At 48.2% G+C, this 16,273-nt stretch overlaps 1 protein-coding gene across 2 annotated transcripts in view; it reads left to right on the top strand.

The window, feature by feature from the left end:
- The window catches only part of Slc5a11 (solute carrier family 5 member 11), a 46,014-nt gene extending 30,473 nt beyond the window's left edge, over window positions 1-15,541 (top strand). The window contains exons 9-15 of one of the 2 annotated variants that reach the window (XM_040277045.2): window positions 2,024-2,159; window positions 8,870-8,977; window positions 9,374-9,454; window positions 11,512-11,680; window positions 12,552-12,767; window positions 13,351-13,519; window positions 15,224-15,541. In XM_040277045.2, coding sequence (XP_040132979.2) covers window positions 2,024-2,159; window positions 8,870-8,977; window positions 9,374-9,454; window positions 11,512-11,680; window positions 12,552-12,767; window positions 13,351-13,519; window positions 15,224-15,429 — 1,085 coding nt within the window. In that variant the 3' untranslated portion in view covers window positions 15,430-15,541. Of the gene's footprint in view, window positions 1-2,023; window positions 2,160-8,869; window positions 8,978-9,303; window positions 9,455-11,511; window positions 11,681-12,551; window positions 12,768-13,350; window positions 13,520-15,223 lie in introns of both variants that reach the window. The other variant, XM_078024185.1, reaches the window with a different exon arrangement.
- The last annotated feature ends 732 nt before the right edge of the window (window positions 15,542-16,273 follow it).

Here is a 16,273-nt window from a genome sequence, read left to right as displayed (position 1 = left end):
CCTCCATCCCACGTAATGCAAGAACCTTAGGACTTGGCGCAAGAGGATCTGATCTTTCAAAACGCTCATCAGAAGCCCAGGCTCCCCTCTCCCCTTTGACTCTGGTTGACCACGAGGGGTTTCTGCTGAGCCAGATTCCCCAGAGTCTAAAGGATGTGCTGGCTCAGTGTGCGGGGCGGGGGTGGGAAATGCACATCACTCCCAACCCTTCATCTAGGCCCCCTTCAGCAGGGGAGAGCAAGGCAGCTCAGCACCCAGCAGTCACTGAGAGCCTATTCCAGATTGTCCTGGGCAGAGATGGAGAAGGCAAGTCATAGCTGGTGAGAGGAATGACATTTGAACATGTTATGGATGCCCCAGCAACACGCCAGTCACTGGCTGAGCATCTGCTATGTATTCAGCTCATTCTCAGAGAGATGGGGGCCAATACTGGGCCTGGGGGCTCCTGCAGAGGGCCACACCCTCTGGGTGGGGATGGAACCCAGGGCCTTAGTGCACTCAAGGCAAGCACTCTGCCAGCTGAGCTGTACCCCCAGCCCAACGTGGCTCACTCTTAAAATGATCCAGCTACTTCTTCAATTCATATTTGGAGACGTCGCTACATGGGAAGAGAGGCCCGAATTCTTCTCAGTGACAGCTTCAGATCTCCAGTGGGAAACTCTTTCCTGCCTGACTCTTTTGGCACCTTAAGGAAGCAATAATCCGCGACTGGGTATTCATCCAAACGTACTGAAAAACTATTAAGAGTGTGGTGTGAGGTTCAAGGCAAATTCTACTTCTGGATGCTCCTCCATTAAGGATTCTTTGCTGATTTAGTGAGGATTCTGGTTACCCATAGGAAAAAGTAAAGCAGTTTAAACTTAAAAAAGACATTTCTTTTTTTTTCTCTCTCTCTTTTTTTTAATCGATTTTATTTTTTTTAAATACACGACAGTGGAATGTATTATAATTCTTATTGCACATATAGAGCACAATTTTTCATATCTTTGTATAAAGTATGTTCATGCCAATTCATGTCTTTATACGTGTACTTGTTTTTTTTTGCATTACAATTCTTATTACACAGATATACCATAATTTTTCATATCTCTTATATAAAGTATTTTGACACCCACTTCGTGTCTTCATACATGTACTTTGGGTAATGTATGTCCATCACATTCCACCATCTTTGCTAAACCCCCTGCCCCCTCCCTTCCCCTCCCACCCCTCTGCCCTATCTAGAGTTCATCTATTCCTCCCATGTTCCCCCTCCCTACCCCACTATGAGTCCCTTATATCAGGGAAAACATTCAGCTTTGTTTTTTGGGATTGGCTAACTTCATTTAGCATTATCTTCTCTAACTCCATCTATTTACCTGCAAATACCATGATTTTATTCTCTTTTATTGCTGAGTAATATTCCATTGTGTATAAATGCCACATTTTTTTTTTATCCATTCATCCACTGAAGGGCATCTAGGTTGGCTCCACAGTTTAGCTATTGTGAATTGTGCTGCTATAAATATGGATGTGGCTGTGTCCCTGTAGTGTGCTGTTTTTAAGTCCCTTAAAAGGACATTTCTAGAAATTCACATATCTGAGAGACTAGAGGTGGATAACAGCCACTGATTTTTATTTTACCATGTGCTGGACACCATCTTAAATATGCTAAGCCCTTTTGCTTCATTCAGTTGTCAAAACGGCCCTGGTATTATCCCCAATTTGTAGGTGAGAAAACTGAGGCAAAGACAGGTAAACTTGTCCGCTGGGGGTCACGCAGCCAGGAAGTGGGGTGGCAGGATTGGAACCCAGGCTGTGTCCATCTCCAGAGTTCATACAGTAAGCCAGACCTGGCGCCTCTGGATGGAAGGAGAGGGAGAGGGCCGAGGACTCAGCTTGCCCAGTGAGACAAGAGGCGGACAAGAGGCACTTCTTCACACAAGGCAAACCAAGACCTGCCGCACCTGCCGAGGACCAACGCACACCCGGTTGCCCTCCGAGCAAGCCACCTCAGCTGCTGCCCATCCTCGCTCTCTTCCAGGTGATCGTTCAGCGGACCCTGGCTGCCAGGAACCTGTCCCATGCCAAAGGAGGGTCCCTGCTGGCCGCGTACCTGAAGGTGCTTCCCCTGTTCATAATGGTGTTCCCTGGCATGGTGAGCCGCGTCCTCTTTCCAGGTGAGGAGACGGCTGGGAGAGGAGGCCCCCGTCTGTGAGTCTGGGACGCTGCAGGGTGTTCTAAACATAGCTGCTGGCCCCCAAGACAATGTGGCAGGGATCCTGTGCACCTGCTGACCTCATGGTGTTCTTCAGTGTGGGCTCAATGGACAAGTCCAATAGGTGTCCCGAGCCACATTCAGTGAAAATTCAATGGGGGGGGGAGGGGTCTTTGTCAACTATATTTTTATATCACAGTTGGGCTAAAGTGGTGCATTTGCCGATGTCAGTTTTCTGACGTCTCATGGGAAAGTTCCTCTCAAGCTTTGGTGTTGAGCTCAGGAGTTTGGTGACTGTGGACCAATGGGACCGTTTTTAAAAAAATGTATTGTGGATGGACACGGTACCTTTATTCTATTCATTTATTTTTGTGTGGTGTTGAGGATGGAACCCAGGGGCTCACACGTGCCAGGCAAGCGCTCTGCCACTGAGCGGCAACCCCAGCCCGTGGGACCATTTTTATTCGTACTTTTCTTGACAAATATCAGAGGACATCAGGGTCTCTGGAGCACGGCACTTGGTTTTATTTTTGTGGCAATGGGCTAGGTTTGTACGATGGGGGTAACAACGCTGTAGCAGGCGACGTCAGTGGACATCACCATGGGACCCGGACAGAAGAAAGCTCCCATCCTTGCCCTCAATCAAGGCTGTCATTAACTCGCAGGGGAGTGGAGGGTGGAACGTGTCCTGCCCTGCGCCTTATCCTCATGGTGTTAAAGGGAGGGCGGGACGGTCTGCAGTTGGCCCAGTTTAGTCCAAGGACTTTAGGGCCCTCAATATACCAGGAGGTCAGCGCCCGGGAAGGGAAGTTGAGTGCTGTCCGTGGTGCTAAACTCTGGGCTCCTGCTTCTCCGGCCCAGGAGAGCTGTAAGTGGCCCTGCCTCTAGACAAGGGGGCTCAGGCCTGGAAGAACCCTCAGGGAGACAAGAAGTGGAATCTTGGGGTTTGTGGTACCTTGTTGGAAAACACACCGCTGTCGAGCAAGGCTTGAGGTGTGAACAAACAACGTGGCCGTAAGCAACGTTCACAGTGCGCTTGCTGGGGGCCAGACCCGTGGGGTCTTGAGTAAAGTGCTCTGGTCGTGGGGACGGACTCTGATCTGGATGGCCCAGGCCTGAGTCATGGCTCTGCTACTTACGAGCTGTGCGACCCTGTGTAAGTCATTTCAACTCCCCTGGCCTCTGTTTCCTCGCTTGGTTTTGTTGGTTTGTTTGGGGGGTTTGTACCAAGGATTGAACCCAGGGGCACTTAACCACTGAGCCCCATCCCCAGCCCTTTTTATATTTTATTTTGAGACAGGATCTTGCTAAGTTGCTTAGGGCCTTGCTAAGTTGCTGAGGCTGACCTCAAACTTGTGATCCTCCTGCCTCAGCCTCCAGAGCTGCTGGGATTGTAGGTGTGCACCACCACGCCTGGCGGGATCCTCACTTGTAAAATGGGGATAATGATACTTTATCGGGTTTGAAGAAGGTCCTGGCACATGGCAAGCATGATATATTGTGCTTTGGGTGAATGTCCCCAAGGATCCATACGCAAAGGCTTAGTCTCCAGAAGGCAGTAAAGACAGGCACTGTGGACCTTGTGGGACTCAGTGGAAGGTTCTTAGGTCATTGCAGGGATTATAGGACCCCTTGACAGGGATTATAGGACCCAATTTCTCTCTCGCTCTCGCTCTCTCACTTTCTATCTCCTTCCTGGCTCAAGACATAGCATTTGCTCTACTCCATGCTCCTGTTATGATCTGCTGCTTTCACTAGAAGCCCAGACTAATGGGGCCACCCCATCTTCCAGATCCATGAGCCAAAATAAACCTCTCTTTAGCTCATAAGTAGCCTGCGTCTGGTGTTTTGTTATAGTGACACGAGACTGACTGAGACACTTTGTAAATTCTCCCAGTTGCTATTTTGTTCATGCATTCTTGGCTCTCCATATATCTGAATTCCATAAATATGAGTTCCATCAACTGCAGTTCAAAAATACTTTAGTCTGGTGTGGTGGTGTGCACCTGTAATCCCAGTGACTCAGGAGGCCAAGACAGGAGGGTGGCAAGTTCAAAACCAGCCTCAACAACTTAGCAAGGCTCTAAGCAACTTATCAAGACTCCGTCTCAGAAAATAAAAAGGGCTGGGAATATGGCTCAGTGATTAAGTGCCCCTGGGATCAATCCCAAGTACCAAAATAATAATAATAATAATAAAAATAATAATAAATTAAATTGCATGTATCCTGAACATGTACATATTTTATTTTCTTATTATTATTCCCTAAAAAATATAACAATATTTTTATTGTATCAGGCATTATAAGTAATGTAGAGTGATTTAAAGTAAACAAGAGGACGTGCCTAGGTTACATATAAACACTACATCGTTTTATAGATGGAACTGAGCATCTGCAGATTTGGCATCCACAGGGGGTCCTGAAACCAATCCCCCAGACACCAAGGAACCACCATGTTGCTTAACTTCATCCTCAAAAGGACTCTGTGAAGTCAATGCTATGACTGCCCTTCCCATCTTACCGATGAGGAAATTGAAATCCAGAGGAAGTAATTGACTCGCTCATTTAGCTCTTCTTCCATTGATCCAGCAAATAGTTTGAGAGCCAATTATCTGCTGGGCCTTCGTCTAGTACCCTGAGGACACCTAGGTGAACCAGACAGAGCGTCCTTCTAGTGGGACTTAGATGGTGGCACTGGAAGAGACAGATAAAGTACACAGATTGGTTGATTGACAGATAATCGAGAGAGTCACTGGTGGTGCTAAGAGCTGGGAAACACACATGAAGACGTGGAGGGAAGGCCAGACAGGGCTGCCTCTGACAGTGTCCCTCTGAGGACACCATGGTCGGTCCAAGCAATAGGTTTGAAAATGTATTTTCTAGTGGGGTCCATGAGATTAATGATGGGTTGAATTCGAGGGTTGAGGAGACAAGCAGGAATCCAGGCTCGTACCCTAGGGAACATGGTTTGCTGAAGTAGTTACTGGGTGAACCAGGATTTGAACCAAGGCATCTATCTGCTTCCAAAACTGACTCTTAGACATGGAAATCCCAACACGAGCCTTGAATTGAGATCTGGAAGATCGATAAGGAGACCCTGATCATCTCTCTTAGCAGTCAACCAGCCAATCAACCATCATTGTTAAATGAGATACCATACCATGTTCCATGGACCTAAGGACTTTGTAACGTGGCTGATGAGCCTGGTACTCATGGAACAAAGCAAGACACACAATGTGTGGAAATACCCTATGATGCGGTACCTGCAATTTGTGCCAAGGAATTTTAGCACATGAGGAAAGGTAGAGAGGGTAAGGTGGGCATTGTATTGGAAGTTTCTCTCCTTTCTCTGGAGGCCTAGATCCATGCTTCTCAAAGTGTGGTCCCCGGTCCAGCACGGTTTCCCTGAAACTTGTTAGAAATGCAAATTCTCAGTCAAGAAATATAAAATCAGAACCCTTGGAGGTGGGGCCCAGCTGTCTGCTTCCAACAAGCCCACCAAAGGATTGGTAATCCTTGGCTCACCATGCCAGGCTCAGGGCCGGAAACACTTTATCTTCCTGTTTCTACTTTCTACACCTCGTAGTCTCTAGCTGCCTCCTAAATCATCAGCTGGGTTTAGAACTACCTAAGAGGCTGCTCTGAGCCTAAGTTTGTAAGCCTAGACAAAACCCACTTCTACTAAGTTCATCTGAGAAATGGCACATATTTTTAAAGAAAGTTAATGTAGAAATTTAGAAGCAAAATAGCCTTCAGAACAATAAAAACACAGGAGTCTAAAAATGTACCTATTTACAAAGCCCATCTTCACAACCTAGCTTTGGAATAACTACGGATTTGGGTCCTGGCTATAATATGTAGTATCTCTATGATTGGGGGGAAATTAGTAAACTTCTGGGCCTCAATTTTCTTGTCTTTTTTTTTTTAAATTAGATTTTTGTTGTAGTTGGACACAATACCTTTATTTTATTTATGTCTTTTTTTATGTGGTGCTGAGGATCGGACCCAATGCCTCACACGTGCAAGGCAAGCGTTCTGCCACTGAGCCGCAACCCCAGCCCCAGTTTCCTTGTCTTTAAAATAAGGATAATAGCCCCAGCTTCCGCACAGAGTTGTGAAAATTAGGGGCCTGTGCACAGTGTTTATTGTAGAGTCTGAGTCATAGCAAACCTTCCTGGAATGTTGCATTGTGGGAAAAGGAGGGTCTGTGCCCTGTTTGGATCTGACTCTGTCCAGGGCATCATTTAGTTTAAGCAGCAGGGGGTCTGGAGCTCTCTAAGAGAATGCACTCCAGACAGGAAGTGGTTGGCAAACCCACAGGTGAGCGGATGATCAGGAGGCTGTTGATGTCATTTATAACCTCGCTGAACCAACCCCCTGTCCTCTCATGAGCATATTTCTTTCTTTTTTATTTGTGTGTGTGTGTGTGTGTGTGTGCATGTGTGTGTGTGTATGTGGTGCTGGGGATTGAACCCACAGCCTTGTGCATGCAGCTGAGCTCTATCCCAGTCTCATGAGCATTTTCTTTAGGCTGAAGGAACACACACAATTGTCTTCAACAGATGTGCCTTATAAACTTTGCATCTGTCCCGTGTCCTGTGGCTGAAGGATCCACTTCTATCAGGAGACAGGAAAACTTTCAGTGAACAGTGAGATACCTGGGGAGACCCTTGCTCCTTCTCTCTTAGCTTGGAGACAGGGGCCTCTTAGATAACAGAGGCGAACTCCTGTAGGTTTGAGCTTGAACCAGACCTTTGGCCCACTTGATGGCGTTCTGAGAATAGGAAGGTAAATATTATCTTATCTTCTCCCAAGTTTTCTCAGAAGAGTAATAAAAACTTGAGAGCTTTGACCTCCTCAAAGCATTTATCTCAACGAGAGTGGTTCTTCCCAGTGCTCCTCAGACTTTCTGGGTCTGCCTTCTTAATTTTGAGTTTTGGGGGAATCTACTTTATTCCAAAGTAATTGCTGTTAGAAGTATTAATTCTGGCCACAGCACACATTTTCTCTCCCACTGGTGAATGTCAGCGGAAGAAAGGTCTCAGCTGAGAGAAGATATTACCCAGAAGCCCTCTTGCCCCGCTATGGATGAAAGGTCTAGTTCCATTCCTTAGATCTTCTGCTCATTAACAAAAGAAAATGAAGCTACAATAATACTGGATTTTAAAATTGTGATGTACTTTACCCGCTTACATTTTTATGAACTTTTTTTTTTTTTGGTACCAGGCTTTGAACTCAGGGACACGCAACCACAGAGCCACATCCCCAGCCCTTTTTTAAAATTTTATTTAGAGACAGGGTCTCCCTGAGTTGCTTAGTGCCTCGCCGTTGCTGAGGCTGGCTTGGAACTCGCGATCCTCCTGCCTCAGCACCACCCCCCCCCACCAAGCCACTGGGATGACAGGCATGAGCCACCGTGTCGGGCTTGATTACCATGTTTAATGCAAATAAAAAATACAGGAGTGAAATGTATTATCTAGAGATATTGTTGAATATGTGCATTTGAGGACACTTGTGAAACTCAGACCTCAGCCAGATGGTCATCATGGCTTTGCTGTTGCATCAGAACCAGGGAGGAGATTGGCAGGAACCGTGTAGGGCTCCCTGAGGATCAGGGTAGGTGCCACTTACCAGAAAAGATGGGCTGAAACACAGCGTCACCCATCTGGATGAAGAGAAAGGACTGTGGATTAAGCCAAGGGAGGGCCTGGGCTTCTTTGTGACAGTTATTAGTTTGATTCCATCCCATTTATTGATTCTGGATTTTACTTCTTGTGCTTTAGGAGTCTTGTTAAGGACTTGTTCAAAAGAACCCATAAAAAAAGTCTAGAAATACGGGCTGAGGGTGCGGCTCCGTGGTAGAATGCTTGTCTAGCCTGCGTGAAGCCCTGGGTTCAATCTCTACTGCTGCAGACCCACAGAGAGACAGAGCTCTCATGGTGGAGAGCCCAGTTTTAAATAAGGAGTAGCCGTTGAACTCGATGAGCTGTTGAGAAGACAAGGGAAAGAGGAATTTAAACTGTGTTTGCCAGTGGATTGTAGAGATTCATGTCTGAGTTCCAGAGTCTTGGGAGGCTGAGATAGGAGGACGCAAGTTCGAGGCCAGCCTGGGCAATTTAACAAGACCATGTCTCAAAAGAATTGGGGGTGTAGCTTTCCGTGGGTTCAATTCCCAGTACAAAAAAAGAAATGAACAAGGTGTGGTTGCCATGTATCAGGCAGTGACAAACTTCAGTGCAGATGGAAATGGCCTCTGAGTCTCCTCCTGCACTCAGGGGGGATGGATCCTGATCCAGGATACGGTGGTCAGAATGGCCACACAGTGTCTCAGTTTTATGTGGGTTACAATAACAGCCAGGGCTTCTCTGCATTTCCTGCATATCAGATCCGTGCTGAGTGCTTTCTGGGGATCATCTCAGCTAATTCTCATGATAATGTTATAAAGTGTTGTTTTCCCAGTTCTCTAGATAGAGCAACTAAAGTTGGGAAAGGTTAAGTAACAAGGTCACAGCCTACAAAGCCTAGGCCCCTTTCTGTGTCCCTGAGCTATGGACTCATCATGTGCGCTAAACCTGTCTCCTGGTGCTGGCCTGTGTCAGGCCACACTGTGGCCAGGCCTGGGGCATTGAGGGTCTCTCTGCTCAACTCTGGGCCCTGGGCTTCCTCTGCAGATCAAGTGGCTTGTGCACACCCAGAAATCTGCCAGAAGGTCTGCAGCAACCCCTCCGGCTGCTCCGACATCGCCTACCCCAAGCTGGTGCTGGAGCTGCTGCCCACAGGTAATGTCCCCTCAGCCCTACATGGAGCCCCTGGAGGACCCAGCAGGGAGAGCAGGGATGGGTTTGGATCTGAGGTAGGGCCACGATGGGAGCATTGTGGACAGGGATAGGCTCTGGGCTCAGCGGCTGAGCCCAGATCTAGGGATCCCCCTCAGCCCCACGAAATGCTGAGGCCCTGGATAACCAGGGAGCTCGGCCCAGCTGTCCTGTCTGAGGTTCTGCCTGCTGGCATCAGCTGGCTTTGGGCCTGGGGTACCAGAGTCACAAGTGAAGGCAGAAGCCGTTGGTGGGAAGCCCGAGGCCCATAGACCTCCCTTCTGCCCTAGGCCTGCGTGGGCTCATGATGGCTGTGATGGTGGCGGCTCTCATGTCCTCCCTCACCTCCATCTTTAACAGTGCCAGCACCATCTTCACCATGGATCTGTGGAACCACATCCGGCCACGGGCCTCTGAGAAGGAGCTCATGATTGTGGGCAGGTAAGGTCTTCTGGCGTGGGGCTGGGGGGGGGGGGTGAAGAGTCAGGGAGAAGAGAGCTGAGCCCACCCACGGGCACCGTCCCACCAACAGTGTACCCGGGCTGGCTCAGTGTCCTCTATGGATGCCATGAGTGATTGGTAGGTTGTTCATTCAAGAGACGTTCAATGAGCACCTACTATGTACCCGGAACTGGCATACAGCAGTGAAAAGACATAATTATTGACATCATGGAGCCAGAGGAGGAGGAAGAGGAGGAGAAATCAAGGAACAATGATAACCCTATGAGGGGAGTCAGGAGGGTGGAGGTGGATGGGGAGGGCCCTGATAGGAGTATCCAGGTAGAAGGGAAGGGGCTATTCTGGAGGATTGGAGAAAGAGTTCTACACCCAAATCTCCTGCAAAGTCCTGATGTCTAATGGGAGGAGCTGAAATGAGTGGCATGTAAATTTTATGTAAAATACATGTAAATAAGCTCCTTGGAGGCTCTGTCACTCAAGAAGATGCGCCCTGAAGGCTCTTCAGCCTTGGGTTAGGAAGAGTTCTTAGAAGTTACACCCAAGAACCATCTGTAGGAGACAGAAAGAAAAAAAAACAAAACACATTGAACTTCATCAGGATTGAAAGCATTTTCACTTCCTATAAAACGAAGCATTCATAATCTAGAATATAGGAAGGACTCTAAAGCCAAAAGACTCGATTAGACATTTCAGGAAGGAAGCTATAGAAATGGCTAATAAAGGTGTGTAAATGCACACCTACAATCCCAGCAGCTTGGGAGGCTGAGGAAGGAGGATCACCAGTTCAAAGCCAGCCTCAGCACAAGCAAGGCCCTAAGCAATTCAGTGAGACCCTGTCTCTAAATAAAATAAAAAATAGGGCTGGGAACGTGGCTCAGTGGTCAAGTGCCCCTGAGTTCAATCCCTCATACAAAAATAAAAAATTTAAAAAATGGCTAATCAGCCCATGAAAAGATGTTCCACATCATTCATCATGAGAAAAATGCAAATTAAAACTGCAGTGAGAAACCACTACAGCGCCTCTCATCAAAAAGACACACACGAAAGAAGAGAAATGGGAACTCTTAGAGCCCGTGGGTGGGAAAATCCAATGGTTCAAGTGCTCCAAAGCAGATGATCAGTTTCCTGCAAATGTTAAACATACACTTACCATGAGACCCAGCAGTTTGCATTTCTAGAAATGAAAACATGTGTCTCTACAGAAACTGATATATGCATTTCACAAAACATACCCACCCCAGTGCCAAAAAAAAAAAAAAAAAGAGAGAGAGAGAGAAACAATCCAAGTATCCATCAACTGGCAAAGGATAATCCATGATAGGGAATGGCAGACCCAGGACAGTGGGATGTTTTCAACCATAAAAAGAAATGAAATAGCTGGGTGCGGGCTGGGGATGTGGCTCAAGTGGTAGCGCGCTCGCCTTGCATGCGTGCGGCCCGGGTTCGATCCCCAGCACCACATACCAACAAAGATGTTGTGTCCGCCGAGAACTAAAAAAAATAAATATTAAAAAAATTCTCTCTCTCCTCTCTCACTCTCTCTTTAAAAAAAAAAAAAAGAAATAGCTGGGTGCAGTGGTGCACGCCTGCAATCCCAATGGCTGGGGAGGCTGAGGCAGGAGGATCTCAAGAAATCAAATAATGATACATGTTCCAACAGGGACGTGCTGTAACAGACATACTTAACCAAAGAAGCTAGCTGCAAAAGACCACATCCCAGGTGGTGCCATTTGGGGCCAATGTCCCCCAAAAGTCACCTGCAGAGACAGAGCACCTGTAAGCGGCTGCTTAGGCTCAGCGCAGGAAGAAGCTGTCAGCGGGCCCAGGGGGCCTTTTGACGTGACGGATGTTCTAAATGTCAATTGTAGTGATGGTGGTTCGACTCTACAAATCTACTAACAGTAACTGGACTGTACAGTTATGGGGGATGAATTCTGTGGTTATGTGATTTGTACTTCAACAAAACTGTGTTAAAAAAAAATAAGAAGTCCATGTTCGGGGGGGATGACCCTCCCTGGGTCTCTCTCCCTCTGGCCCAGGGTGTTTGTCGTTCTGCTGGTGCTGGTGTCCATCCTGTGGATCCCCGTGGTCCAGGCCAGCCAGGGCGGCCAGCTCTTCATCTACATCCAGTCCATCAGCTCCTACCTGCAGCCGCCGGTGGCCGTGGTCTTCATCCTGGGCTGCTTCTGGAGGCGGGCCAACGAAAAGGTAGCTCTGCGGCAGCCGCACCGTGCAAGAGCCACGCGCTGCCCCGGAGGACTGGGAGGAGACGGTGGCAGGGGTCTAGGGAGACCCAAGCATGGGCTGGACTTGGTGTCATTAGGGAGAGTGAGCTCTGCCGAGGAGGTCGCAGGCAGGGCGTTACCTGGTCTTTGAAGAAAGGAAAGGGGGCCGGGCGCAGGGGTGCAGGCCTGTGATCCCAGCAGCTGGGGAGGCCGAGGTGGGAAGGCAGCCTCAGCAACTTAGGGAGGCCTTAAGCAACTTAGGGAGATCATGTCTCTAAATAAAATATATATTTTTTAAAGGGCTGGGGATGTGGCTCAGCGGTTAAATGGCCCTGGGTTCCATCCCTGGTACCAAATAAATAAATAAAGGATTCAGGACAATATGTGTGGGTTACATGAACCACTGGACCTTATTATAGAAGAGGCTTGAGCATCCATGATTCTGGTATCCATTGGGGCTGCTGGAACAAATCCCTTGAGCAAGGCATGACTGTATTTGTCAAAGATAAACAGATATGCAGATCCAAGCCTTTCCAAATTGCTGATGCATGTGGTGATCGGCCGAAAGAAAGACAAGATCCTTGCTGGGCATGGTGGTGCATGATTGTAATCCCAGGGGCTTGGGAGGCTGAGGCAGGAGGATCTCGAGTTCAAATCCAGCCTCAGCAGCTTAGCAAGGCCCTAAGCGACTCAGAGAGACCCAGTCTCTAAATTAAATACAAAAAAAAGGGCTGGGGATGTGTCTCAGTGATGCCTCTGGTACCAAAAAAGAAAAAAAAAAGGGGAAGACAAGTTCCTGATTGGCTTCTTGAGGTTCCCGGAGGCCTGAGCCCGTGATGTGCTCTGTCTTGCAGGGTGCCTTCTCAGGCCTGATCTTGGGCCTGCTCCTAGGCTTGATCAGGCTGGTCCTAGACTTTATTTACGTGCAGCCACTGTGTGATCAACCCGATGAGCGCCCTGCGGTGGTGAGGGACGTCCACTACCTCTACTTCTCCATGATCTTGTCCACGGCCACCCTGATCACTGTGTGCACCGTGAGCTGGTTCACAGAGCCGCCCTCCGAGGAGATGGTACGTCTGGGCTGACAGCTATGTCCACTGAGACTCTTCATAGCAAGTGACAAAGAGGACTGAAGGTTCAAAACCCAAGTCCAGCATTGGGGCCTCAGGGACAGGCTGATTCTGAACTCAGGAAAGATCCATCTCTCCCTTCTGGGTCAATCTTGGGCCCTCTACGGTGCCGTGTGGCTTTAGGAATATATCCTCCTTTACTGTCATTGAGGAAAAGCAAAAGCATTTGGGTCCTAGATTTCTAGCGGGGTTGCTGATTCCTATTGATGGAGTCAGCTTAAGACGTGAGCTCATCCATGAACCAACTTAATCCCTATGGCCAAAGAAAGGGCCCGGCCTACATGGTCCATCCCTGGGTCCCACCATACCCTAGCACTAGGGTGGAGATCTGAGAACCAGAATGAGGCCATATGAGAAAGATTGGGGAGTGAGGGAGGGAAATGTCCATGCGGTGCAGGGCTGGGGCAGGAAGGCAAGACTGGGCAGACCGTAGGCACCAAGGCTGAGCTTGGGGCTGGGCAGGGGAGGTGAAGGAGAGATGGTGGCCCCCACCCGTACCTCACAATTCACCTCTGCTCCTTAGGTCAGTCGCCTGACCTGGTTTACGCGGCACGACCCCAGGGTCCAGAAGGAACCGGTTCCACCAGCAATTCCCCTGCCTCTTACGCTGTCTCAGAATGGGACCCCAGAGACCACCAGCACGGGCATCCAGAATGAGATTGTTCAAGAAAACATGTCCAAACCCCACAGCTGTGAGTTGCCTCTTCCCTTAGTTACAACGGGAGCCAGGGAAGCATTCTGTGTTTAAGGGAAAGTTTTTCTATCAAATCACAAGTCAGAAAATGGGATGGACTTGAAATCTTAGCATCCAAGGTTTGGTCCTTCCACTCTCTAGCCACCTGAAGGGGCTCTCCTATGACTCTGAAGAGAAGTCTCAGATGGTCACTAACAGCAGACCCTTAGGTGGCCACTCAAACGTTGTTCACGTATCCTCAGGTGCGCAGATCACAGAGGCGTTCTCTAAATGAGTGGTTTCAAATTGGCCGCTGGCTGACCTATTTGGCCTCAGCACCTATTGTTTTAATAAGATGTGAGTTGACATTTAAAAACTGGAAGGTTTCACATAGGATTCCAGATTTCCATCTTCTTTTGAAAACTGGCCACGCTTGTGCCCATGTGTCTACATGGCGAGTCACTCAGAGCTTTAAGAGGATATGGGATGCGCCCTTCAGTTAGTCCACGTCCCCACCCTCTTCATTATCTCCATGTCCCCAGGGCCGTGGGTTGTCATGGCTTTCTGTTGGTGGTGGTGTTGGATACTGTGGATATGAACTTGTGCCCACCCAAAGAGAAACGGAGGAAAGCGTATTTCTGGATAGAGGCAAAGATGATTTTTAACCTGTTGCAAATATGCCTCCTGTGGCTCAGATACGTCCCCTGTCAACTCACGACAGGCCATTGAGTTTGCAGAGAAATGGAGTTTTCCACAAAGGGCTCATTTCCCTCCCGCCTTCTGGAGGCCTTGTGACATAGGGGAGTCAGAGCTGGGTCCTAACTGGGCTGGGCCTTCCCTCCAAAAATACTTGGGAGTCAAATGGGCAGGAGAACTAGGTTTATTCCAAGTCAGAAAGATAGAGGAGATTTATTCTCAAATAGTCATCTTCAGGAAATTGAGAGAAAAGAAGGCAGGAAATATACATATGCAGATTTGTGGTCGGTCCCAGGTCCCCTGGTGCCTGTGGGGTCATAGGGTGGGGGTTGGGGGGTAGCCCATTGGCTTTGACTCTCGGTGTGAGGAAATAGGGGATGCAGAAAGCAAGTTATTAGGAAGTTCCAAAGTTAGTTTGGTGCTTGGATTCTCAGTGTGGGGAAGGTGTCCTTAATCTCGGAGGTGGCAGATTTCATAAATTCACTCTGTCCCTGCCTACCAGGGCTGTGACTTCACTCTAGTTAGTTTGAGCCTCAGTTTCTTTCTTGGAGGACAGTGAGAGTCTTAAAATACCAATCTTGCAGAATTAAAATCTTCCAGACTTAAGTATTAACGAACACAGTTGTTCCTCGGTAACCAGTTCCAGGTCCCATGGGGACACCTATACCCACAGGTGCTCAAGTCCCTTGTATAAAAGGGCTTGGCATTTATATGTAAGTAATTTTGCAATCCCCCCCATACTTACAATCACCTCTGGATTACTTGTAATACCTAATACAATGCAATTGCTACGTGAAGAGTTATACCATATTGTTTAGGGGAAATGTCAAAAAAAGAAAGTTTGACCCAACCCACCCCCAAACATCGATGATGGGTGTTTGGCTGGCTCTGTGGGTGTGGAACCCAGGGATATGGAGGTTGGACTGTGTTTCTGGAACTGCACAAACTCATTCAGGTTGGCTCTGCTCTCCCACCTCCGGGAGACCAAGCCCATCTCTATGTCGGTTCTCTGCTGGGTTCTTTTTAGGTGATGTGACCCCAAAGCGGTCCAAAGTAGTGAAGGCCATCTTGTGGCTCTGTGGAATGGAGAACAAGGGCAAAGAGGAGCCCCCAGGCAAAGTGGAACCCGTGATAGATTTCTTGGAGGAAAACCCCGTTGTGAAAACCCTTCTGGATGTCAACTGCATTGTCTGCATGACCTGCGCCATCTTCCTGTGGGGCTACTTTGCTTAATGCAGAGTGGACCCAGGGGGTCCAAGTTCTGTTTGTTTTTGATGTCTTGTTATTTTTTAATGAAGTAATAATAATAATAATAATAATAAAGCTTTTGTTTGTTTACCACAAAGCTTCTAAAGTGTTTATGGGCCAATTTTGACAAGACATTTATCTCTTTTCTTCTTGAAAGGAAGAGCTGATCCCCAAAGGTCTTCTCATTGTGATCCTTGCACTGTGATTCTGAAATCCCATACTATAAGAAAATCAGGCTGGGCACCTCCACAGAGAATTTCCACTGGTTGAGGCCAGTGTGGCTTGGGACCTGGAGAGCAGCCATCTGCTACTCTGTGGAGTCGGCCATCTCAGTTTCTCGGTTTCCCTGATAGGGTCTGATGGGATGCCACATTGCGGTTGTGTTTGTCATGTGCATGGCTAAGAGCAAGACCAGGGACAAGAGCCCTGCAGCCCTGGATCAAGGACAGTGGTGGGTAGAGGGATTTACTGGCCTGACCGAGCTAGAAAGTGGAGTGGTCTCTCCAAGGTCCCCAATTTCCAGACTTCAAAAGAAAACAGGAGCCTCTGGGGCCGAGGATCCCCCCTCCTACTAGTCACTCAGTGATCTCTTTTGAGTTCCTAGTCGTGCTCAATACCTGGGCCAAAGGTACCTATATTAGCCCAGAGCCTCCCCTTGTTAGAAGGCCTGGCTTTTCCACACTAACCCAAATGATTGTTCTGGGCTGATAAAAGGCGCCCTGAGGCCACACAGGAAGGGGCAGATACTGGGGCCTGGTTGCTAATGTTGTTCCTACCCAGACCCTCTAACAGGCTCCCTGCAGGAGTCTGAGATGGTTTTGGAGGCTAG

This window comes from Ictidomys tridecemlineatus, chromosome 10 (genome assembly GCF_052094955.1).
Source record: "Ictidomys tridecemlineatus isolate mIctTri1 chromosome 10, mIctTri1.hap1, whole genome shotgun sequence".
Taxonomy (NCBI): Eukaryota; Metazoa; Chordata; class Mammalia; order Rodentia; family Sciuridae; genus Ictidomys; species Ictidomys tridecemlineatus.
The sequence above is the reverse complement of the archived record's forward strand: the minus strand, read 5'-3'. Positions and strand labels throughout refer to the sequence as shown.